This window comes from Pogona vitticeps, chromosome 1 (assembly GCF_051106095.1).
Source record: "Pogona vitticeps strain Pit_001003342236 chromosome 1, PviZW2.1, whole genome shotgun sequence".
Classification (NCBI taxonomy): domain Eukaryota; kingdom Metazoa; phylum Chordata; class Lepidosauria; order Squamata; family Agamidae; genus Pogona; species Pogona vitticeps.
Window position 1 is genome coordinate 183,389,126 of NC_135783.1, and position 26,557 is coordinate 183,415,682.

General features: G+C 44.9%; 1 protein-coding gene across 5 annotated transcripts in view; it reads left to right on the plus strand.

Annotated features, from left to right (window-relative positions):
- Positions 1–4,939: 4,939 nt before the first annotated feature.
- The window catches only part of TMEM237 (transmembrane protein 237), a 36,602-nt gene continuing 14,984 nt past the window's right edge, over positions 4,940–26,557 (plus strand). The window contains exons 1-8 of one of the 5 annotated variants that reach the window (XM_072978786.2): positions 4,940–6,403; positions 10,860–10,891; positions 11,825–11,835; positions 18,158–18,214; positions 20,835–20,861; positions 22,759–22,872; positions 23,501–23,594; positions 26,132–26,286. In XM_072978786.2, the coding sequence (XP_072834887.2) occupies positions 6,266–6,403; positions 10,860–10,891; positions 11,825–11,835; positions 18,158–18,214; positions 20,835–20,861; positions 22,759–22,872; positions 23,501–23,594; positions 26,132–26,286 (628 nt within the window). In that variant the 5' untranslated portion in view covers positions 4,940–6,265. Of the gene's footprint in view, positions 6,404–10,859; positions 10,892–11,822; positions 11,836–17,899; positions 18,017–18,157; positions 18,215–20,834; positions 20,862–22,758; positions 22,946–23,500; positions 23,595–26,131; positions 26,287–26,557 lie in introns of those variants that run through there. The other 4 variants (XM_078379827.1, XM_072978790.2, XM_078379832.1 and 1 more) reach the window with 4 other exon arrangements.

A 26,557-nucleotide genomic window follows, 5' to 3' on the forward strand; every position in this document is an offset into this window, starting at 1 on the left:
AAACATGAAATTTTAGGGCAACTCCTGCTAGATTGGACCATCTCCAGCTCAGCAGTGGCCAGCCTGGCCCCTTCGGGAAGGTTCAAAGCAATAGCTTTTCCCTATCTTCATTCCAAAGGTAGACAATCACTGAATATGGAGCTCCCTTTCCTTACCGTACCCATGAACTGGATGTGACATCTGCCATGCTAGCAATGATGAGGTTGGCCAAGTGCCAGCTATCTTTGCAGTGATGGAGCTAGAAAGGTGGGCAGAAATCATCGGGCACTTGCTGGACAAGCCCAGCCATTGCCCTAGCTCTGATGCTGAGGGGAATTCTGGGGTTATGTATGGGCCAAAGCAGGGCACCCATTCCTATCCTTCAGCAGATTCACCTTTCAGGGACATGGAGGGCCAGAAACCAAGTCTGAAAGGCTTATCCATCTGCTGTCTGGGGCTTCCTCATCCATCCAATCCTGTAAACTACTCACCTTGAAGCCCACCCACCTCTTTAGTCCGGAAGGCGTCCCCTGCTATGATTTCTCTCTGGATAAAGTTGATTCTCCCTTTAAAACAACGGGGGCCTCTTCAAATAAGAAATATTCAGAGAATTCACTGGGAATCCTTCCTGTACATTGTATACATTTCTGCTTGGAGCGAGTATAAAAAGCTGACAGGGGCAAATGGATGGAGAAGCCACAAGAACAAAGGAAATATGCTTTCCTCTTTCTTCAAGAAGTCTATTTCCCAGTGCAAGATCACCGGCCCTCCAGTTTCTCTCCCTCCCCATGCATGTTTTATACTTGAAACAGGCTTTAGAATCCTGTAGCATTGCATAGAAGTAACATTTAATGGGAGAAGCAGCAAGTAGCTGGCACCTCTGTGTGGCAATATCCTGGCTCCCAGAGCTTTCTTGCAGTCTAAGAGCAAGAATTCTCGCCTATTTGAGCATATCATGTGGAGCTGGCCATCCTGTAGCAAGCTGTGAAATGGGAGGGAAAGGGTAGAGAAGCCATCCTTTCCTCCTTACCCAAGATGCTGCAGGCTCCACCAGACTGGTCTCATACGGCAGCTGTTCCTCTTTTTGCTCCTGTTGTTCCTGCTCTGTGACACTGAGATGAGAGGATGACACAACAAGTCAGAAACTGAAGGCATAAGAGCTCCACAGGATGAAACCAGGGCTCCAGTCACAGCATTACAAGGATGTTTGATTCATAAAAAAATCCATAAGACAGGACGCCCCTTTTTGTAGAACCTATAGATCCAAACCATGGTTCGATCAGGAATGTCTGGAAATGAAGTACCTTCTATTAGAAACTTATAAGAGATATAGGGAATCAAACCTGCCATACCTACCACTTGACTGGTTTCAGCTAAAGAAAAAAAATATAAAAAGCTAATTAAGGACAAAAAGAATTTGGCATTGAAGATGAGTTGGCAGAAATCTATGTCTCATGACTCTGTTACCTTCTGGGAAATAGTCTCGAGAGCGTTAAATGGTCAAGCAGGTGCAGCAAATTCATACATACCTGTTAAGACTTGGGAACTATATTTTACTAGTCTATATGCTGCAAAACATTTGACTCCACAAACTGCTTCCCGTGAACTCCCTGATTGACCCCCAGTTTCAATCTCTGAAATCATCAGACTTATTGTTAAGCTTAAAGTAGGCAAAGCACCCGGGAGTGATAACTTTCCTCCTGAGATTCTTAAAGCCAGTATTAATTGGTGGGCCCCAGTATTAGCAACACTATTTACATGCATCAACCAGCTTGCATGTATACCAAAGGACTGGGGACTTACTATTATCATTCCAATTAATAAAAAAGGGAAAAGAGCTGACCCTGTAAATTACAGGCCAATCAGTATGCCCACCATCTTGAGAAATTACATAGTTGGATGGAAGAGGAAAATTTTCTAGATGATGAGCAAGCAGGATTCATATCAGGATGCTCTACAGGAGATCATGGTATAGTTTTACAACATCTAGTGGATAAATATTCATTTAAGACCAAAGGAGCACAATATACAGCCTTTATTGATTTCAAATCCGCATTTGATATGATTCCATGACACAGGCTTTGGCAGAAGTTGGAGACAACCAACATTGATAGGTGGCTCCTGCTCCTGATCTGCTGCCTCTATGCAAAAACCAGGTTGAAGGTGAGATGTAACCGGGCAGATCACCTCACCAAGGCCATCCCCACATATGCTGGCATCAAACAAGGCTGTGTATTGGCTCCCACTTTGTTCAACATCTATATTAACTCCTTGGTCAAGAATTTATCTGGAACCAACTTTCATCCCCCTAAACTAGCAGATAGACCCCTATCTACTCTTTTATATGCAGATGATGTACTTCTCTCATTAACCTGTGTTGGCTTAGGCCGGTTATTAAGAGCCCTGGCTAATTATTGTAAAACTGAGGAGTTAGTAATTAATTATGATAAATCAAAAGTCTTAATGTTTGCTAGGAAACGGATCACACATAAATGGCAAATAAATGATCATCCAATTGAGCAAGTTAAATCTTATAAATACCTGGGTGTGATCTTCCAGGCCTCAGGATCTTGGAAGGCTCAAATATCCAACACTATAGCAAATGCTCAGAGAAGTATTAAGTCACTCATACGTTTTTTCTTTGCAAAAGGAGGTCAGCATATACCATCAGCCATACAGGTCTTCAATGCCAAGGTGCTAGCACAGATGTTATATGGTGCACAATGGTGTAGTTACAGAAATTTTATGGCAATGGAGTCCACTCAAATGAAATTTCTGAGAACTATCCTTGGACTCCCGAGTTGTGTGCCAAATGCACTTTTACGACTAGAAACAGGCCAGATGTTGATAGAGTCTCGGGCATGGATACTTAGGCTAAATTTTTGGCTAAAAATGTTCTTCACCTCTGTGGGGTTGGTTCCCCTAGTGCTAACTGATAAGTTTCAGTCCAGGTGGGAAAGATCTGTGAATGAGAAATTAAATAATTTGGGCCTCTTGAGAAGTGCTATTTTGTTAATAGGCTATATAAAAGCAAAACAGGAATTACACCAGCACATTACAGACAATGAGCTGCAGCACCATGTCAGCATAGCTACGACCCATCCTGGCTTTAGGGATTCTGATCAGGCATTTTTACCTGCTAGCTATTTGAATATTCTGACCCTTCCAAAATATAGAAAAGCTTTTACAGCAGTCTTAAGATCAAATCCACGCGACAGAGTGAGCACCCATCGCTTGTCCCAGCTCCCGCCAACCTAGCGGTTCGAAAGCATGCAAATGCAAGTAGATAAATAGGGACCAACTTGGTGGGAAGGTAACAGCATTCCGTGTCTAAGTCGCACTGGCCATGTGACCATGGAAGATTGTCTTTGGACAAAACACTGGCTCTATGGCTTCGAAACGGGGATGAGCACCGCCCCCTAGAGTCGAACACAACTGGACAAAAATTGTCAAGGGGAACCTTTACCTTTTTATGTATATATGAATATGTATGAACTGGGGATAGGGGTATGCTCCTAACAATCATTTATGGAATTTGTTTCTCTAAGAGTCTGCTGCACATAATGTTTATTATAGTTGTACTGATTCTGTGTATTCTTGTGCGGTTGTTCTGCATTATTCACATCTGATCTGTTGATCGTAATAAAGTATTAAATTAACCCTCATTCAGTCCATTATCAGGTCCAGACACAAGTTCAGCACAGAAACTGCCTCAAGTGGATTGGTGGAAAATGAGAGGTAGAGCTGAGTATCGTCAGCATATTGCTGACTCCTCAACCCAAACCTCCTGATGACCTCTCCCAGCGGTTTCATGTAGATGTTGAACAACATTACTAGTTTTCATTCCAACATTATTCTGGTGACCCCTTTCCTAGATCAGAAAAAGTGGCCTTAAACCAAGAGGAGACAAAATGTACCCATGTAACATTGATGGCTTTTGTTTGGTGGGATGTTGAAAAACTTTTTTTTCCAGTTCTAAAAGACTTCGGTAGCAATTAATTTTATATTATGTAGGTTGGGCGATAGATTCCCCCAAACCTCCTCTAGAAACTAACAAACTGACACCAGATTTCCCCTCCAGTGCCTGCCCTTGCCCTCCACACTGCCCCGCAAGCCCTCCTGGTCGCTCACTCTGAAGGCTCTGGTCATCCTTCTCAGTGCCATGATGTGCTGATGCTGGAGAGCTCAACCAAAAGCCACCAGCAATAGAATGACAAAGCCACCTCTGTCGGCCACCCGGTCCTGAGCACGAATGACCGCAGGATCCTCTAAGTCAATAGACCCTTCCCAGAACAAATACTGCCCCACCACTGGAAAACGAGCTGATGCTCATTAACACCCCAAATGTTACTCAGCTAAGCCGAGGGGACAGTCCAATCCCCCACATCTAGGAAGTCTTTGTTGCTACATTTGAACCTGTATTCAAAAAGAGGGGAGGGGGGAACTGAATATTGACAAGCTACGCTGAAATCAAAGGACTGAAGGTGGGCACAGAAGGGGGTTGTTGCAATACCTCCGTATTTAAATCGCAAAAGAGACCCAAGGCAGCAATTAGTTTAGGACTAGAAAACAATTCACAGAGCTCAGTCCACCCCCAAAATGCAGGCAAGAAGAGAAAAAGAAGCAGCTGCTTTTGAGACATCCCAGAGATGCCATCTGAGTTGAAATTGCTAAATTAAAAAAAAAAATACTTGGGCACCAAGCAGGAAATTCCAGTTCAGTTCTGAAACCTCTATTATCCTGGTTAACATAATATTCAAGGCACTTTTTATCCATTATATGGAAATGATCACTTAGCTGATCATTTTTTTATCGTGAGGAAACAAGAAAACATGAAGAGGGTGGCTGAAATTCACACAATCCACACAAATCTGACAGACTTTTTTCCCTCCTTTCTCAAATATCACCTTAAATTTCATGTTGATATTGTTGTTGTTTAGTCGTGTCCGACTCTTCATGACCCCATGGGTCAGAGCACGCCAGGCCCTCCTTTCTTCCACTGCCTCCCAGAGTTGGGTCAAATTCATGTTGGTCACTTCGATGACACAGTCCAACCATCTCATCCTCTGTCGTCCCCTTCTCCTCTTGCCTTCACACTTTCCCAACATCAGGGTCTTTTCCAGGGAGTCTTCTCTTCTCATGAGATGGCCAAAGTATTGGAGCCTCAGCTTCAGGATGTCCTTCCAGTGAACACTCAGAGTTGATTTCCTTCAAAATGGATAGGTTTGTTCTCCTTGCAGTCCAGGGGACTCTCAAAAGCCTCCTCCAGCACCACAATTCAAAAGCATAAATTCTTTGGTGGTCAGCTTTCTTTATGGTCCAGCTCTCAATTCCATACATCACTACTGTAAAAACCATAGCTTTGACTATGCGGACCTTTGTCGGCAAGGTGATGTCTCTGCTTTTTAAGATACTGTCTAGGTTTGTCATTCCCAAGAAGCACGCGTCTTTTAATTTCATGGCTGCTGTCCCCATCTGCAGTGATCATGGAGCCCAAGAAAATAAAATCTGTCACTGCCTCCGTATCTTCCCCTTCTATTTGCCAGGAGGTGATGGGACCAGTGGCCATGATTTTAGTTTTTTTGATGTTGAGCTTCAGACCATTTTTGGCACTCTCCTCTTTAAGAGGTTCTTTAATTCCTCCTCACTTTCTGCCATCAGAGTGGTATCATCCGCATATCTGAGGTTGTTGCCATTTCTTCTGGCAATCTTAATTCCGGTTTGGGATTCCTCCAGTCCAGCCTTTCGCATGATGTATTCTGCATATAATTCAGATAAGCAGGGAGGCAATATACAGTCTTGTCGTACTCTTTTCCCAATTTTAAACCAATCAGTTGTTCCATGTCCAGTTCTAACTGTTGCTTCCTGTCCCACATATAGATAGATAAGGAGATAGATAAGGTGATCAGGCACTCCCATTTCTTTAAGGACTTGTCATAGTTTGCTGTGGTCCACACAGTCAAAGGCTTTGACATACTGTCAGTAGTCTGTAATCATTCTAGCATTTTTCCGAGACGGCTTCATGACGCTCATGCTTGAGGGCTTAATAAATGTAATACAGGGCTTCCGTTGTGAAAATATTTTTTTAAAAAAAGCTTGCCCACCAAGCGGCCAATTCCACCTCAGTTCAGGCAAAAGGCAGCGGGTTGAGGTTCAAAGGGAAGGGAACCGAGTGGAGAGGGATTTCCACAGCCCAACAGGGGGGAGTGGAGAGCCCGGCCAAAGCTGAGAGGCGCCGCTTTCCCTTCCCTTCTCCCTCTTTATTTTTTTTTCTCCCGGCCCGGAAATGGCGCCTCTCCGCCCTCCCTCCTCTTCCCTCGGCGTCCCTGGCGGCGCCTTAGAGACCCGGCCCGGCTTTGGGGCGCCGTGCCGGCGGCGGGGAGGCTCCTGCGGGCACTGGGGCGCGATGGAGGACGTCCGTCCGGTGAGGAAGGGAAGGAAAAGAAAGCTCTGAGGGTCACGGCTGCCTCTCGCTGCCCCCCCCCGCTTCCACCTTGAAAAGCTTTGTTGTGGCTGACTGGCGTTGCCCGCCTCGGTCACTAACGGGAGTCTGACATCATCCATTAATTGTGACGCAACGGACTGTGGGTCGGGGGTCCCCTTCTAACTGACGGGCAAAACTCCGTGGGTTGGCGCCTTGGGCCTGGAGAGCCAGGGGCTGGGAAGGCGGATTCCTCCCCACCCACCTCTACCCTGGGGCCAGCCGAGATCAAGGGGGAAGGGGGGTGGGGAGGTTGTGTGTGGCTGATGGGCTCACAGGCTGCGGCTGTGTAGCCTTGGACAAGCAGCAGCCTCTGAAGGAGGGGCTGGTCAACCACCCCTGAGTAACTCCAACAGGAGTTCGAAGGGGCCCTCCAGAGATCATCGAGTCCAGCCCCCTGTGAGGGAGGCCCGGTGGGGGAGTGGACCCCCCCCCCAACCAGCCAGGGACCTTAATAAACCACTGAGTGCTTGATATCTAGAAAACCCTGGGATAGTTGTTGCAACTTCCAACTGACTTGATGGCGCATAATTATTATGGCCGGAGGGAAATGAACCCAGCTTCAGAATATGCAGCCTTTCTTCAGGGTCAGTTTTAAATTTTAATACAGTGTGGGTCTGCAGATCTTCTACTTCTGCCAGAGATTCCTGATCATAAAGTGTGGGGCAAATTTTTGTGTCTTTTTGGCGGGCAGAATGAAGGTATTGGCTAATAAACTGTGGAGGGATCAGGGGCTGCGCAGAAGGGCAATTAATTGCATGGGCCTTCCCTCCGCCCCGGCAGGGTCCTTCCCCTTTGCCTTTTCTGGCTCTTGGACCGGTTCTGAGACAGGGTACACAACCCGCTGGGTGACCAGTTGGGTGATGGGCCTTGCCAGAGAGGGGGGGGAAAACACTGTGTGAGTGCCTTTATGGGTGTGTTTTTCTCTCAAACGAAGATTCTGGCTGTTGTCAGAGTGTGGATTTTAGAATTCATTTTTTGAAACCCTCCCTGCTTCATGGCTGCAGATAATAATCATTGGACTGGTCACAGTGCATTAGAACTTACATATTGGACTTTATTATCTCATCTGTGCAAGAAACTCAGTGTTGCCCCATTTCATTTTCCCCTACTGCTACATTGCATAGGCATCCTTCAGTCTCGAGAGACTGTGGTAACATGCTCTGAATCGAGGAGTGTCCTCTCCAGAGCATGAAGCCCGGGTAAGGTAATATGGAGGATAGGCTGTTACCCAAGCAGCAGATCCCCCCTCTCCACATTGCTGAAATGGTCCAATGGAAAGGCAAGAGCCAATACAACTGGTTCCAGCAACGTCGCAGGAGTTGGCAGAACGACACATGCTGCCTTCGGGACTCCAGCTCCGGATTTTGCCTCGAGGTTAACTCCTGAAGCCTTTTCCATGAGTGGATATAGCCACAAGGCAGTGGAGGTTTGAAATTGGAGTTTTCCTTCTCCTAGATGGGCTGCCTTCCATGGCTGACGAGCCCCACCTACCCAGCCTGCTCTTGAATAGTGCAAAAGTATGATCTGATCCTTAAAACTTTCCTGACTACCCGGCTTATGCAAATCTCATTGGCTTTCCTATTTACCGTATTAAGGCCAGATATAAAATTTGAGAATTTCGCACGCCATTAGGTCCTAGGATAAATCTGGAGTGATAAGCTTAGGCTGAGAGGTCCTGCATAAGCTTCTTCATAATAAGAACAACAGTGAGCCTGTCAAATCAGGTCTGACTTAGGGTGACTCTTTTCAAGGTCTTCTAGGTAGAGAATACCCAGGATTTGTCATTCCCTTCTTTTTGGGGCATCCTGGGACTGACTGTACAGCTTGCCCAGTCTTGCTGGCTCTTTCTGGGATGCACAGTGGGGAACTGAACTCCCAACATCTGAGTCTTTGGTCAGATACTTAACCCATTGATCTGTCCAGACTGCTTAAGCTTAATGGAGTGGGAATTTGGACTTTATTTCATCGGTCCTAATCCAGCATTCGAACCACTTTGTCATACTCTGGCTTTCTTTTTGGCTTTTCAAAAGAAAAGAAAATCACCACTCTGCCATGATGTCTTGAAGCAACAGCCTATTTTTGTGACATATTCCACCTTTTTTTTCACAACTATCATCATGGAAAGACACAGAACACATTTTGGCATATTAAAACCAATGCACATTTATTCAGAAGGAAATCTCATAGTATTCAGTGCTCGCCTCGGTAAATTCTTATGCACGTGATCTTCTCTGCACAATGAATGCACGAGGGGGAGAGTGAGTATGAGCACATTAGGGCTGCCGTGAATATCACCATTGCCACATACACACACCACTGAGTTGAAGGGAACACTCTCGAGGTGGGCAGCAAGGAAAAAATAAGAGTTATCCGCTCTGGATGAATGATGTTGGGGGGGTGAGCTAGCTTGTTTCTCTTATGTTTTAATTCTTTTTTTTAAGCCTGAATAAGGCTTACACAAACTCAAGATTACAGTCCCAATATCTGTCAGTGTCTCTCGGGAATATTGCTAAGAAGACAATAGAGTAGTTCCTGATAAAACACAATTATAAAACATTTTTTTTATAATTCCTTTTGAGTGCTAGGGCCAAAAGTGCTGCTGTCAGCCCCTTTAGCTTCCTTCGGTTGTGCTAATTTGAGAATCCAGCTGCAAGTCCACATCTGACAGAACTCTTCCTATACATTTCACTGAGGTTAACATTGTGTGTCTGTGTTACATGCTATCAAGTCACATTCCAGCTTATGGCAACCCTCATACGGTTTTTAAAGAACGTGAGAGATTCAAGAAATGCTTCACGATGGCCAGCACCGCCTCCCTCTTGTGAGTTTCCATGGCTGAGTGGGGATTTGAAGCTAAGTCTCCAGTGTCCTCGTTTGTCACCCAGTCCACTGCACCACTCTGGCTTTCGAGATTAGCATTTTTAGGGAGTCTTTTATTTTTAAACATGAGACTCACATTGTGAGATCTGAAAGAGCAGGTATTGCTAACTATCCTCCTGTATATATAAATCAGTAGCAGAACTGTGGACTTCAATGAAAACATCATCAGACTCGAAGGCAGGTAGAGCGGTGGTTGCTTTCAACTAATCCTGGACATTGGGAGTTTATTTTTAGTACAGAATTAGCACAGGTCATTGCTGGTATGCGGACTGGTGTCTGTCATATGGAATCGGACTTTAAATGATATGGGAAAGAAGCAAGTGGTGAGTCCTGTTCTGAGTTACCAGCCATAGATATTTGCTTTTTAAAAAAATGGGCTAAAACTTTTATTGAATTTTTCAGAACCTTTTAGGTTTGCTTATGTAATATAAGATCTGGTTCTTAAGTGCTCTAACTGCGAGAATTATGGGATGCACAGAATGCGCTTCCTATAGCTCAGCAACATGATCTATTTTTTATTCATGTCATTAGCATTCTAGACTGACTTTTTAAAATCCCTGTACCAATCCACTGAATTTAAAAGGGATTCAGAGAGTGTGGGCTTCCACTGGAAACTCTCCCATGATTTTCGAGCATTTCTACCATCTTTTGTTCTTCCAAGAACAAAATTCTTTTTAAGGAGAAGAATGCAAAAAAGCTGCATAATGGCTTTTGATTGTTAGTACTGTGGTTCCCTCTATCTGGATCAGGATGGATTTGATTTAAATCAGTTTGATTTAAATCATAATTTAAAAAAATGGATTTTTGATGATTTAAATTTTAAAAATCAATTAAAAATGTAATTCATGATCTTAAAAAAGTCATTGATTTTTAACCACCCTGATCTGGATACAGCTTTAATGTATTTTTAAATGTAGCCTGTATTCAGCGATGTGGATATTCATAGTGTATATCGAAATGTATTGCGTGCCATTCCTTAGGTAGATTTATTAAATGTTTTTTTCTACAATATTCTGTTTACTCTAGATTATGCTGCTGCTGTAAACTGGGTTATACTTCTGTCTTGTAGTTTTATCAATCCCAATATTTTGCACTGTATTGTTGGTGGTGTTTTTTTTGGGGGGGGGTTGTTCTTTGTCTTGTGTACTCTTGTTTGGAAGGCAAATAAACACTAATAAATAATAGTAATCTTTAATCCAGTAAATTGAAAGAAACGTATCCGCCTTTCTCACATGCGACTTTGCTCCTGCATGTGCACAACTCCGCCCTGCATGTGCTGGCTTCTGTCATGACCGGAACCTAATGTGATCGCTGAACGGAGGAAGAAGACAGCTGCATGCAGGGCGGCTTAGAGGGGACCTTGATTGAAAGTATTTATATATGCTTGCATTTTAGCTTATGTTTGGTTGTCTAATTGTTTCCCCTTCTGCCTCATATTCCTATATGTAACTGTTGAATATGTGTTGAGGGATGACCAGTGCTGATTTACTGAGATCTATATATGTTTCTGTTTTAGTGTCCACCCCGAGTTCTTCCACCAGTACCAAGGTAAGATTAATTGGGGAAATGAGCAGGTTAAAAAATCCCAGAGAAAGCATTGAAATCTTCCTTATTTAAGACCCTTACATTTTTTGTCCTGTACAGTAGGACCCCCATATCATTTGGGGATTGGTTCCAAGCTTCCCTGTGGATACTGAAAACTGTGGATAATAGCGAATGCTAGAGAGACAGAGAGATTATGGTAGAAGGGGGGGGGGAACAAGAAAAAAACATATTTTCATATTTATTACCAGGATCAGCCACTAGGGGGTGCCAGATACCATGCTATGTAGCAGCAGCAATGGCGAACCTATGGCACGCATGCCACAGCTGGCACGCAGAGCCCTCTCTGCGAGCTCACGAGCCATAAGTCGCTAGATCGCTACTCCCCTCTCCCCCGCAGCCAAATCCGGGAAGGTGGCTGCAGCCATGGTGTTAGCACCCCAACAAGCTGCGAGCCAGAATCTGGAGCAGCTGGTGGTGATGGTGGATCTGGAGTAGGGTCTTGAGGCACCTCCATGCCCAGAATTCCCCCTTCCGCCGCCGCCTCCCAGATTTTGTTTGTTTTCAGTTTAGGCACTTGGGCCCAAAAAGGTTCACCGTCACTGCTATGTTGTCTTTGCTAACTACTGTTCATAGCACTGTCTCTCGCTCCCTCTAGTGGCTGGTTCTGGTAATACATGTGAAAATAGGGTTTTTTTCTGGATTTTTTCTTTCAATATTTTTAATATTTTCAGATTGTGGATAAGTGAATCAGTTGATACTGATCCTGTTGATAAAGAAGTTCTAGTGTATATGTTAAAGCCCTATTTATTGTTTCAGGGGAGAGGGATTATAATAGTTGTGATTTATCATCTATTTCCAAATGTAATAGTATTATTTCTTTTATATTTCTTTCTTAATTTCTTTTCTACCTTGATTTGAAAAATCTTTCATCTGAAGTGGAAACCAAGGTGAGTTCATTTATTACTTAACAGTTATTCTGCTCCTCATTCTCATTAGGGGACTGTGAGGGTTCGTTAGGATGGGCTGTTTTCTCCCCAATAAACGGACGAGGCACTGTCGGCAAGTCAAAAGGTTCTCCATTTATTCCAACATTAACATCAACTGGGTTCCCCCCCACGAAGGGGTTTAAGGATTCCTGTAACACATGGCTCGGTTTTAAGGGTGTCCACAAACTATGTACAAAAGGGTTCGTTGTCTCTGGATTCCAGGGGCCGGTTGTAGGTGGCACAGGCTCCAGTCCAGGGTCCAAAACTTCTTCCAAGGAGATCAAGGGTAGTGTCTCCTCGTCCCCACTCCAGCCGTCCCAGGAGGATCCCTCTCCTCCATCGGCACCCCAAGGGCCGTGTAACCCCCCAGCTTCCTCAGTTCGGCGATATGCCATTGCTTCTTTCTTTCAAGTTCCCTGGCAACCGCTTCTCTCTCCTCACGGAGTTTCCTCCTCCACTCCCTAGCTTCCATTTCGCCCCAATATGAGGGTCGGGGTTTCAAACCGAGCTGCCGGCGCTTTTCCGCCTCCTCATGAGGAACCCTGACCTGTTCCCACTTATGGGTCCAGGGGTCCTGCATCCAAACCCATTCCCAACTGCCTGGAATGTCCCTTGGTCTTTCCCTTATATCCCCTACCCCTGCTTCAATCTCCTCCCCTCTGTTTCCCGCCCGAACTCGCCCCGGTTCCCGGGTGATTTTTAACTCTTTCATGACCTCCTCCAGGTCATGGGTATCTACCCCCTTGTTTAGGGTGAGGGATCCGACGCTTTCCTTTCCCCAATCAGGGGTTTCCACGCTTTTCTCTTCCCGTCGCGGAGGGGATGGCGGGGGGGATGTCTGTGTGTGGTGGGTGCTCTTCGGGAGCGACGGCACTCCTATCATGGCCTCCATCTTGGGAGCCTCACATACCCCCCCATCCAAGAGTGCCGCTCGCTCCTCCTTGCTCCGCGCCCACGGACCATGCCGGGAGAAATAATCCACGTTAGAGTGCTCCAGGCCCTTGCGGTACTGAACGGTGAACGAAAAGGGTTGCAACGCAAGGTACCAACGGGTGAGCCTGGGGTTGGTTTCTTTCATATGATTTAACCATTGGAGGGGGGCATGATCGATCACCAACGTAAAAGGGGCCCCCTGTAGGTAATATTTTAAAGCGTGGGTGGCCCATCGTATTGCCAAGGCCTCTTTTTCTATTACTGCGTATTTCTCCTCCCTGGGCTTCAGTTTCCTACTCAGGTACAATATAGGGTATTCGGTCCCTCCTCTTACTTGGGATAACACAGCTCCCAAGCCCCGATCTGATGCATCAGTGAATAATACGAATGGGAGATTGAAGTCAGGGGAAAACCTAATGGGTAACTCACAAATTATTCCCTTTAACGTTTCGAAGGCTTTTTCTTGAGTCGGTCCCCACTTGACCTTGACCGAAGCCCTTTTCCTTGTAAGGTCTGTGAGAGGTGCTGCTATGGAAGCGAATTGGGGAATAAATTGTCGGTAATAACCAATCAATCCTAAAAACTGCTGCACCTCTCTTTTGGTCCTGGGTCTATACCAGTTAGATATTTTTGTCACCTTCTCTTCCTGTGGTTGTATCTCTCCCTGCCCCACTTTGAACCCCAGATACTCTACTTTGTCTAACCCTATCCGGCACTTCTTGGGGTTCACGGTTAGGCCGGCTTTTTTCAACTCACAGAGCACCTTCCTCAAGTGTGAGAGATGCTCTTCCCAACTAGAACTGAAAACGATGATATCGTCGATGTACGCCGCTGCCCATTCCCTCTGGGATTCTAACAACCTGTCCATGAGTCTCTGAAAGGTCGCGGCAGCCCCATGGAGCCCGAATGGCATTTTAACGAATTGGAAAAGCCCCTTTGGGGTGCAAAAAGCCGTTTTCTCCCTATCCTGAGCCCTCACCGGGATCTGCCAGTATCCCTTGGTTAAATCGATTGAACTCAGATACCTGGCATTCCCCAATTTATCCAATAAATCCCCAACCTTGGGCATGGGATAGGCGTCGAATTTGGAGACTGCATTCACCTTTCTGAAATCTACACAGAACCTCAAAGACCCATCAGGCTTGGGCACTATTACCGGGAAACTTCGCCAAGGACCTTTGGCAGGTTCAATAACCCCAATATTCAGCATGTCTTCGACTTCCTTCTCCATGAGTGACGTCACATGGTGGGGCCACGTTCTCCCATTCTCCCTCACCACCACTCCGGGGGTTGTTTCAATAGAGTGTTCTACCAACGTGGTTTGTCCCGGTATCTTAGAGAACACCAGAGGGAACTCCGCTTTCAGGGCGAGGGCCTGCTTCCTTTGTAGGGGGTTTAGTACCTCCCCCACCGTGATGTCGTCATCCTCCCTCAATTCTCCAATCTCTGGCCCTAAGTCGTCATCGGCCTCCCCATCGAAGAAGCATTCACGGTCTACCCAGGCTTTTAGTAGATTCACATGGAAGACTTGCCTCTTCTTTTTTCGATCTGGGGTCTCTACCTCATAATCAACCTCGCTTACCCTCCTCGTTATTTCGTAAGGCCCGTACCACTTAGCTAAGAATTTGGATGTTTCTGTTGGCAGCAGCACCAACACTTTTTGCCCCCTCTCGAATTCCCTAGGCTTTACCCGTTTATCGTAACGCTCCTTCTGCTTCTCCTGTGTCCTGGCCAGATTATCCTGTGCCACCTCCCATGCTACCTTCAAATTGTTTCTCATCTCTACTATTTGCTGCAGGGCATTCCGTGATGCATCTTCTCCTTCTTCCCACTTTTCCCGTACCAGGTCCAATATACCTCGCGGTTGTCTCCCATATAACAATTCAAATGGTGAGAAGCCCGTTGACGACTGAGGGGCTTCCCTGACCGCAAACATTAATGGGTTAACAAACATATGCCATTTTTTGGGATGTTCCAACTCCACCTTCCTCAGCATCCCTTTCAGGGTATGGTTGAACCTCTCCACCAAGCCATTGGCCTGAGGATGATAAATTGAGGTTCTGAGGGGCTTGACCCCTAGAATATCCCACATTTGTTTAAAGGTTAAACTCATGAAATTGGACCCTTGGTCCGTTAACACCTCCCTTGGAAACCCTACTCTCGAGAAGACTCCCAAGAGTTCTTTGGCCAGCACTTTCGCAGTGGTCGACCTCAACGGAATGGCCTCCAGGTATCGCGTTGCATAGTCAATGATCACCAGTATATACTGGTGTCCCCCTTCCGATTTAGTCAGGGGGCCTACAATGTCCATGGCAATCCGATCGAACGGCCTGTCTACTAGCGGCATAGGTATCAGGCCTGCCCCCGGGCCTGTCTTAGGCTGGGTTAGTTGGCACTCCGGGCATGATTTGCAGTATTCTTCTATGTGCTTCACCATGTTGGGCCAGAAAAATCTTTGTCGAATGCGTGCCAGCGTCTTCTGAGTTGCCAAATGCCCAGCCACCGGTAAATCGTGTGCCCAATGCATCACCCAGCCCCTTAAATGTTCTGGTACTACCAGGGCTGTTTCTTCGTCCTGCTCCCCTCGACGGATGTGGTATAGTAACCCTTGTCGTACTTCAAACCCCTCCCCATTTACCGGGGTGTCTCCCTCAGGGGAGGCCTTCTGAATATAGGGTCTCAGGGAAGGGTCATCCTGCTGCAGGCCCCTTAATTGATCTCTGGACAACTGCATCACTTCTCCTTCCCCTTCTCCCCTGTCCTTTTCGCCAACAAATCCGTCTTCCGCTTGTCGAGCCAAGTCCTCCAGGCCTGGCCAGTCCCTGCCCAACAACATCTCTCGGGTCAAGCCAGGGACCACTCCCACCTCCAGTATTGCCTCTTGGGTTCCAATAGTCACATTCGCCCTTGCCGTGTCGTATTCCTTGGCATCTCCATGGATGCATCTCACCACAACCGTCTCCCCTAGTCTCGGGCCTTCTAACTCCCTCACCAGGGATCGGGTACACCCCGTGTCTATCAGGGCCCGTTTCCTCTGTCTGTTGACCTCAGCCGTCACTACCCACCCGGGATGGTACTTCTCACCCACCTTGGCTGCGCTCGCGTAGATGTTGGTCCACGCATATTCTTCGGCCGGGCAGAATTTCCGAATATGGCCAAACTGGCCACATCCGAAGCAGGCCGTCATCTTCTCTTTACCCTGGTTCCAGGTGGGTGCCAGCTTGCTCTTGGCCGGGTCCGTTGTTATCGTCGGTCGGGGGATCCGCGAACCCGTCGCGTTTACATATTCTATGCGGTCGGGGCCTTGTTTCTTAGGAGCTGCCGTCTGGTTCCCACGTGGAGCTCCGACGTTCGCTGCCTCCGCCATTTTCTCTCTGCTCCGGGGTTTCTCTCCCCCTGCTGGAGGGCGATTTGACCATGGATCTTCCGCTCCTAGATAGTCTTCTAGTAGAGTGACGGCGTCCTCTACTGAGGTGGGTTTGTGTTTCACCACCCAGTTCCTGGGTCCTGGACTCAACGTTGACACCAGTTGCTCCAATATCATCAGCTCCAATACTTGCTCCGCCGTCTTTCCTTTCGGTTGCACCCACCTTGTGGCATTCACTCTCATCTTTTGTGCCACCGTTCGTGGGTGTATACCTGGTTTCAGTCGCAGTTCTCGAAAGCGTCTGCGGTAGGCTTTTTCATTCAGGTTCAGCGTATTAAGAATCGCCGTTTTCACCTTTTCATAGTCTCCCGCGTCCTCCGGGTCTAACGTGTCCACTATTTCTTGGGGCAGTCCCGTCAAGTAAGGGGTTACAATAAGTGCCCACTGTTCTTTTGGCCATTGTGCCGACACCGCCACTCTTTCAAATGTGTTTAAGAATGCCGCCGGGTCATCTTGAGGTCCCATCTTCTGTAGTTTGATGGGTGGACGATGTGCAATCGTACCTCTTCCTTCTCCCGTGGTTGGTTTGGCGGTTAGCCCTATTTGTGTTCTGTTTAATTGCTCTATGATTAGCTTCTGCTGGTCCGCCAGTTGTTGCATCAGGGCTTCTTGTCCTTCCGTTATTTGCCTTATCCACTCGTCCATCTCCTTAGGAGGGGATGACAGCCCCCCGCGTTGGGCGCCAATATGTGAGGGTTCGTTAGGATGGGCTGTTTTCTCCCCAATAAACGGACGAGGCACTGTCGGCAAGTCAAAAGGTTCTCCATTTATTCCAACATTAACATCAACTGGGTTCCCCCCCACGAAGGGGTTTAAGGATTCCTGTAACACATGGCTCGGTTTTAAGGGTGTCCACAAACTATGTACAAAAGGGTTCGTTGTCTCTGGATTCCAGGGGCCGGTTGTAGGTGGCACAGGCTCCAGTCCAGGGTCCAAAACTTCTTCCAAGGAGATCAAGGGTAGTGTCTCCTCGTCCCCACTCCAGCCGTCCCAGGAGGATCCCTCTCCTCCATCGGCACCCCAAGGGCCGTGTAACCCCCCAGCTTCCTCAGTTCGGCGATATGCCATTGCTTCTTTCTTTCAAGTTCCCTGGCAACCGCTTCTCTCTCCTCACGGAGTTTCCTCCTCCACTCCCTAGCTTCCGTTTCGCCCCAATATGAGGGTCGGGGTTTCAAACCGAGCTGCCGGCGCTTTTCCGCCTCCTCATGAGGAACCCTGACCTGTTCCCACTTATGGGTCCAGGGGTCCTGCATCCAAACCCATTCCCAACTGCCTGGAATGTCCCTTGGTCTTTCCCTTATATCCCCTACCCCTGCTTCAATCTCCTCCCCTCTGTTTCCCGCCCGAACTCGCCCCGGTTCCCGGGTGATTTTTAACTCTTTCATGACCTCCTCCAGGTCATGGGTATCTACCCCCTTGTTTAGGGTGAGGGATCCGACGCTTTCCTTTCCCCAATCAGGGGTTTCCACGCTTTTCTCTTCCCGTCGCGGAGGGGATGGCGGGGGGGATGTCTGTGTGTGGTGGGTGCTCTTCGGGAGCGACGGCACTCCTATCATGGCCTCCATCTTGGGAGCCTCACAGGGACCCCATGAGATTGAAACTAAACAGCTAAGTACGCCCTCCCATGACTTCGAAGCCCCTTCACCCACCATAGTGGTGAAAAAAGTGAGTCTCCCATCAAGAGGTTCTCAATTTGAATCTCACCTCCACTGTGAAATCGCCAGATGGCCTTAAGCGAGCCATTCTCTGTCAACCTGAATATTCCTGTCTACAATCTGGAAGGTGGGAATAGTACTCATTTACCTAACAGGGTATTGTAAGGGTTACAACTCCATTAATGTGTATGAAGTGCATGAACGCTTGCAAGAGTTATATTATTCCTTTGTGACACATGTGTTTTCCTTTTTGACTTTTTGACTTCAGATGACATACCTCTTAGTCGCCAAAAAAGGAAAAAGGCCAAGGGAAAAAATACTTTGGGTAAGAATTTGATTCAATTGAGAGCTGAAGAGAATACATGAAATAGTTAATACCATAATCAAAATATCTTGGCATATGATATTAGTTGTGTCTAGGTTAGTTAGCCTGGGCTGTATTGATCTGCTACCAAAGAGTTTGAGCTCTGCAAGATTTCTTATTTAATGCTACCTGGAAAACAAACATATTAAGATACCGTTCTGTGGAGAAAAGTGGCTGCAGGTTGTTTGTGACAGTTAAATGGCTAATATATACACAAACAGTGGAGGGGTTAGTCCAAGCAGAAGTCAAGGCATGCAGTCTAGAAAGAGGAGCAATGAGACTCTTGGTCAGAATGGAACCCTTCCTGCATTGATTCCTGTCCCGCATCCACAGGGGCTACATTCCCTCAGGTGAAATTTCATACATGTGCTTGGATGGGCAGGAGCTCATTTGTAGACGCAGTGCTTGGAGCCCACACTGTTTCCCTTCCTCTCTTTCTCACACATGTGCAGTCACCTTTATCGGTCCACTTACATACATCCTTGTTCACGTCCGTCTGTTTCCTTCCATCCAGTCAAATTTTTTTTCTTTTTCTTCCCCTTCATTTTTATTTCTTGCCCATTCCCAGCAGCTCCCCCGGAAAGCAGCAAGTAAGCTTTGAGAGAAAAAAATTGGTGTGTGAATAGGTCCTTTCTGCCTAAGCTTCTTCAGAAACAAGACAGGAGGAGACCAGCCTTTCCCACACCTGCCCCTGGTGATGGAGTGTATCAATTTACTTTTCCTAATTACAGAAATCCCTAACCCTTTTTCTCTTCCCTAGGGTAACAGACATTAGAAAAGAAACAAGGTTTCACAGATTTCAGTGTTGACTGCATTCTCTTAATTCCGAATCATAATTCCACAGTTTTTTAAAAAATAATTTCTGAAACACCATGTAAGCACCCAGGGTCTTCTAAAAGAACACCTGAGGCTTGAACAGACAGGTTCCAGGCGTAAGTGTACTCCTAATACAGCTGAGCAGAGTCCAGGTAACCCAGCCAGGCAGTACCACTTACCCTTTTTCCCAAGTCTGTTCTAATAAGCAATTAACTGAGAAAAAACAAGGATAGAAATCATGAGTTTTGGAGTCTACCAAGACGAACAAAACCCAGGCTAATAATGGACTCATGTAGCGTATCTGTGGCCTGACACTTAATCTTGCAGGTTTGCTGTTCAAGAGACCAAACGCAGGATTTTAAGAATTATTGTTTTATTAGAAAAATAAAGAATTTAGAGATACTCAGTTTGTTGCAAAAGCATAGCATTCAAGTACGTTTCCATAAATCAAAGCAGTTAGAACTTTAGCAAATTCCAGCTACAAAAATAAAATAACAAAGTCTGAAAATAGCGTAGAAGGTAGACTAGGCATAGCCCCCCTTTCTCTATCCTTACACTGAACTACATCCTAGCATAACAGTAAAGGCTAGCATGTGGAACTCAAAAATCCATACTAAAAATCATTCTCAAAAATCCAAGCTCTCGCTCTGTTTCCATTCTCCATTTTTCTTTCATACTGGGACCACCCTTCTTCGCCACTGTTCTGTGATGTTAACCATCACACTCCACCTCCATTTCCCACGGGATGTGCAGGTGTTGTTGACCATCGTCCTGATGTTGTGTCTTGGCCCTTATCATCTCTGGCCAAGTCAGCTTCATGGAAAATTCCAGCTAGCTCTAGGAGAAACAGCTTCTCGAAGCATCCAGTTATGCTAACACAGACCAATATGGATTCCTTCTACACAGTTCCATGACTACAAATCCCATTTAAAAATTACATTTTAGCCTTAATAACCTAAACCATGATACTCCTGATTCATTTAGAGCAGCTAGAGTAATTTTTGTTCAACAGCTGTTATGATGGAACCTCTTAACTTTAATAAAAAAATGGACAGTGTTTTTGACAGAACATTTTGGGGTTATGTGAGCCTTACTGTGTTGTTAGAGCAAGGGTGGATTGTATCCTGTATAGCAATGCCTGTGTAGCGCTGATTCACTACAGCAGTATACTACAGCCTTTTGTGGTGCTTGACAGGGTCCTGATCTCTCTAAGGGAGGTAACCCAGGCCTATGTGAGACCTCAGGCCTGGTCTACCTGTTCCACATTGACATTCTCTAGTTCGTTTCTGTACTCTTATTCTCACCACCACACTAGACTGGGGCTCCAGAACTCCTGGTGGCTGAAGCTGAAGCTTTTCTCTCCTGAGGTGTTCCCCATCACTTCCTGTTCTGCAGCATCCACTCCCCGGCAGCCTTAACACTCACTCATTCTTCTGGAGATCGGATCTACTTGCACTTTCCTGAAGGCCTACTGCTTACCTGTATTGGTGCTTTCACCTCTGCCATAAGACATAATCTTAAAATGAGCCCGTTTAGCACAGATTCTGTTAGTGCTCCATTTTCTTGGAACATACACTGAGTACGTTTCTAGTCAAGGCCTTGTGAGGGACAGTGTGTTTCTTCTATGAATGCACACTATTTTCATGCTCTGGCTAGCAAGATTCCCTATAAATTGAAATTACTCTTCAAGACAGGGAGTGCTGGCAGAACAGTTAAATAAACACTCTGCTTTACTCATTCTTTTTTCTTATTTTTGTCCTTTCAGAGCATCTTGATTGCTTGGAGCTAGACAGTGAGTCACACTCAACGAGATGCTTTTGAGTTTGTTTTTTAAAACTCAATTATTGATCATAGTTTAAAGAACAATAAATGTAAAGTTGCTGTCTGTTATTGCCATTGCGTTAGTCTTTCCTAGACGGGGAGAAGGATGTCTTTACAATGGGCAGTCTCTCTTGCTCACTTCAATAGGCAGGAGCTAACGACCAATCTTTTTAGAGTGGCCGGCTCACTGCAGTGTCTTGGCTTGTACCTTTGCCTCAGTGTCTGTCTCCTCACTTGCTTCTTCTATCTGTCTGAAAAAATTTAAATTTTTTTTTCCTCTTTTGGATATTTGTGGAGCAGCCATTTGCAAACCTCAGTCTTTTTTTGTCCAGCACAACAGAGTGGACATTTTTGCTTTGGGGGTGACATCTTTTGGGCTCAGGGTTCTGCAGTTGGTTGTCCCTCAGTAGATCTCATCCTTTTGGAGGTTATTTGGGATCATTGAACCAGCAGCATCTCTGACCCTCCTGGAATTATTGGCTTGGTTAATAAAATCCCACTGTAAATACGTCCTTCTCTCCTTGTAGGATAAAGTAACACACTCTACTCACTGTGAGACATTCCTTTTATACAAAGCAAAAAGCAAAGTGTTCTGCTTATATACCACCTCATAGTTCTTAAAGCACTCTCTCTGGGGAGTTTACAATTTAACTATGCAGGCTACATACTGCCTTCCCCCATCTCGGTGAGCTGAGTACTCAGTTTACCCATCTCAGAAGAAGGGAAGGCTGAGTCAGCCTTGAGCCAGCTGCCTAAACCCATTGGGATCTAACTCAGGTTGTGAGCAGAGTTTTGACTGCAGTACTTCAGTGTAACTACTAGGCCACAAGGCTCCTCTGGGTTAGAAGGGTGCCCTTCTCTTCCCAGGTGAAAGAGTGCTGGGTGCTGTCAGAGTCACCTTGTGGGTTAGGAGTCAGGGAAGGATTGAAGACCTCTGTCTTCCAGGCCTGGCATTCCTGGTTCTTCTGTTGTTTGTTCTCTCAATTTGTTTTCAAGATTAGGCTTGGAGACAGGACCGAAGTGCTGGGGTTCCCCCTCCACTAGAGGGAGCCAGCCACTGTAAAAAGATTGGTCTTTAGTACCTGTCTGTCAAGGTGGATGGGAGGGGACAGTCCATTGGTAGGATGTCCTTCTACTCCTGTATAATCGGAATGGCTCACAATAAGTGGTCCAACGTTACTTTTTGTTCATTTTAGAAACCAAATGAAAAAATTCTCCCCCAACTGTTGCATTTCATGGAGAAACGGTTGGGCAGGGAAGAATTATGTTCCTGCCTCCATTCCTCCCCTCTGAGGCATTCTTTATAAGTACAGTAGTGCTCTGCCACGGAGAAGGGGTTGTTGGGCTGACATTACACGCATCTGTAGTATAATATCAATTCTAGCCTTATTTATTTTGATGAATCTCTCTCTTTCACTCTCATCTTCTCACTCAAGAGTGTGGTGCAGTCCTTCACGCACAGAGACTGTCATTCATTCTGTCTTCTCCCTAAGGCTGTTACAAAACATCTAATTACCCCAGTCACGAACACATCATTAATCCCTTCGCCAAAGCAATGTGTTTACATTTTATATAATACAAGTTTTTTAAGGGGTCTGCAATGAATTTCTACACATAGAGTTGGCTTCCAGAGGACTCCAGTTCTAATCAGGCTAGCTCTGAGATTTGGAATTGCTGAAAGAAACTGAAGCTTTTACACACACGCACGCACGCACACACACACACACACACACACACACAGAGAGAGAGAGAGAGAGAGAGAGAGAGAGAGAGAGAGAGAGAGAGAGAGAGAGTGTTATGTCCCATTCCTTCAAGGTCAAGGAAAAACTGTCATATTGTGAACTGAACTTTGTGTTTCTACTTTTTAGATGGCATTGTTGAAGCAGCTGTCCGTCGACCATCTGAAAGCAGTGAGCCTCTGACAGCAGAGGGACAGGATGTTCCACCTCAGAGGAAGCGTAAGAAAAAGAGAGTGCCTCCTGGTATGTATAGAATTGGAGGGAGGAAAAAGAACAGACAGAAGCCATAAGCAGTGGCTGGAGACATGGGTTCAGGGTAAGAAATCTAAGCTCAGATCTTGCTCTGTCTCACTATAGCCTCAAAAGCAATATCGTGAAGCCAAAATTTGCTCTGAACTCCTGGGAGAAAGATCAGGGGACATCGGTAATAAGTGTGTGGATTTGAAATTAAAGTGCTACCCTCTTCTGTTTTTAGTGGAATCCTGTGTCCACAGCCAGACACCAATATTTAAAAAAAGATACTGACAGGCTGAAATTTGTCTCAGGTTTGACCAAGATGGTAAGCTCTCCGCAAGCCAGGCCCCATTTGCTTATGGAGTTAATTGGTTAACTGTCACACAAAACTTGGATCAGTCATTGCCTCTTAGTCTAATGTATCTCACAGGGCTGTTTTGAGAAGAACTAAGTCAAGTTTATCACCTTGGAAAGAAGGCAGGAAGGAGGTAGATAACATGAATTACATTTTAATGTGATATTTGAATTTCAGGAGTCTGCCCGCCTTTCCTGTCTGCTATTATAATGGTTTTTCTTGCATGATTTTCTTCAGTCATCTTCCACACAGATTTTCTTATTCTCCATTTTAAACTTCCAGAATCAGAGACAGCTTTCACTGAACAGAATGGAAATGATATGGATCCTTCACCAACTGAAGAAACAGCGACTCGTAAACAACGGAAAAGAGTAAAGTGAGGATTTTTACAGGCTTTCACCTCCAGAAAATTTCATATTAAAAGTTTAGTGTATTATTCTGTTTCAGGAAAAACAGCAGAGATGCATCTGATGAAGTGGACTGTGGTCCTAAAATCCACATGCCAAGTAAAACTTGTTAGCCTTTAAGGTGTATTGTTGTCTTTATCGTTGCAGCCTCTTGTCTCTCTTCCATTCAAATCCCTTACAATTATTTATTAAAAATATACGCATGGGATTTTGGCCCAAACCCAGTTTACAAATAATGTTTTTACAACATGTTCATTTTATCTAACATTTTGTTAGCTGTTTCTACAATTCACAGCCGAGGGACTTCCTATTTTATAAAAACCTCTTGGTTCACAACGTAGGGCTGACCCAGACATGGACCACTTGTGCTTCACCACTTTGTACCAGTTAGGTGCCATCTTACAAGGCTTTCTATCCACACTACCACCACGTCTCATAAGAAATCAGCATTTTTAAAAAGAAATCGATCAAAAGTTTGAAGAGACCCTTTATAACTACTCGAAAACCTTCAGAAGGATCTTGTCTGTTTTTCCTTTAGCAGATTAGTGCAGAATTGAAACATTCTGATGGCAGTGGATGCTGCTGAACCCTGTTAGCAATCAACTGCCTTCAGAAACAAGTTTTAAAAATCTGGAGAACAATCCAGATCACCCTAGAAGTGATCTCCTCCTGAGTTTTATTTTAAATGAATTTTCATGGAGGGGTGCTTAGTTTGCATAACTGTGATAATGCTAAATTGAAATAATCCAACATGGTGGACATCCCCTGCTAATCCTCCTGGGAAATATGCCTTCAAAAACCAACGCTTAAAATATCTGCAGAAAACTATAGAAATGATTGCCTTCCAGATTTTGGGGAAGGGCTTTTTTGGGATTTCCTTCCATGGAATAGGGATAAACTGAAAACCTTCAGCGGCAGAAACTTTTGCTGACGGATGCTGATAAACAGCAAAACAGAGAAAATAACACTACCCATTGGAGATGGTTAAAAAAAGGCACAGGAGACTGTTTTTCTTAGGCAGTGAATGTTTTAATAGTGGTGCCTATACTGTACCAGACATTATAGAACTTGCAGTTTTAAATTTATTCGGCTGGCACAAATCTTTCATTTGTAATACAGTGGTGCCTCGCTTAACGAGCTTCGTTTAACGACGAATTCGCTTAGCGGTGGCTTTTTCGGAGCGATCTTGCGCTCCGTTTAACAATGTTCCCTATGGGCGATTTTCGCATAGCGATGTTTGGGACCATGCTTCGCATAGCAATGACAGTTTGGGTCCACCTGTTTTGCTTAACGATGGTTTTGACAGCCTCCTGTTGGCTGTTTTTTATACGTTTAAAAATGTTTTTAAAATGTTTAGAATGCTTGCACTTAATAAACCCTTTGTTAAACTAAATTGACTTTGTTCCGACTCTTTTTCAATTGTGTAATTGTGTGAATTTTTATCTAGAAACCTAGCCTTTGAGAATACATTTAATCTAGAAACATTATTTATTTGAAGAAAATCAGTTGAAAACTTGGATATTTATGCAGGCCTTCCCTCCAGTTAAAACCTGATTCCCTTTTCTTTTTCTTCTTTCTTTTTTCTTGTATTTTTTGCCTTTTTTCCTTTTTTCCTTTTTTTTCATCTTGAATAATCTGTATATTGATATATAAATATTTTGTTATATTTTATATGTTGTGTTTGTATGTTGGAAGTCACCTAGAGTGGTCATTCGACTAGATAGGCAGAGTATGTATGTATGTATGTATGTATGTATGTATGTATGTATGTATGTATGTATGTATGTATGTATGTATGTATAAATAAATAAATAAATAAATAAATAAATAAATAAATAAATAAATAAATAAATAAATAAATAAATAAATAAATAAATAAATAACCTTCTCTTCTGTACCAAATACATACCGTATTTTTCTGTGTATAAAACAACACTTTTTCCTTAAATAATTTGAGAAAAAAATGAGGGTCATTTTATACACAGAAGACACAGGGCTTAGCAAAAAGGAAGGGGAGGAGTTGCTCCCTTCCTTTTTGCTAAACTCCGTGCTTTCTCAATAGGCAAGGAAAAGTGGCAGTGACTTTGACAGCCGCTTGTCTTGCCTTTTGCCAAGGCACAGGGCTTAGCAAAAAGGGAGCTCTTTGATCCCTGCTTTTTCCAATTTGGCGTTAGAAAAGGGGGGGAGTCATCTTATACTTTGCGTCATCGTATAAACAGAAAAATACAGTACATACTTGGATGCTCATGTTGTTAGACTTCTGCACAACATGACATGCTGACTGCTTGCAGTGCTGTAGCACAGGAGATCAATCAGATCATGTCTAAGCCAAAACCTGTGATCTCCCAGTCAGAGATGCATACAACAGTGCCAGTGATTCAGATCAGACACTACTTCACTACAGCACAGTGCTGATGATCCTATGATGTGCAAAATGCCCTTAGTTTGCCAAGTAGAGAATAACCGCATTTCTCCCTTCCTCTCTTTGTTGTTGTTGTAATGATAGGAAAACGCGGCCAGCAGAAAGTTCCAACGAGCTTGGTGTAGAGGAGGAAGATATCATTGAAGATGAGCAAGTCAAAGCCTTGGAGCAGCAGCCTGTGTTTTCCATTCCAACTGGTGTTAGCCAACCGATAAGCAAAGTCTTTGTGGAAAGAAATCGTAAGTAATTTCTTACTCTTGTAACAAAATAGTAGATTGTTTTACAATAGGACCCCTTTATCCACAGGATCATTATCTGCTGACTACTACTAATCAGCATTTTAATAAATGTAGATTGTTGTACATGAAAAAAATAAAACATCCCCTGAAAATAAGCCCTAATGCCCTTCTTATACCAAAATTTAATATAAGACCCTGTCTTATTTTCGGAGAAACACAGTAGCGTTTGCTGTAATCTGCATTTTTCAGTATCCGGGGGGGGGGCTTGGAA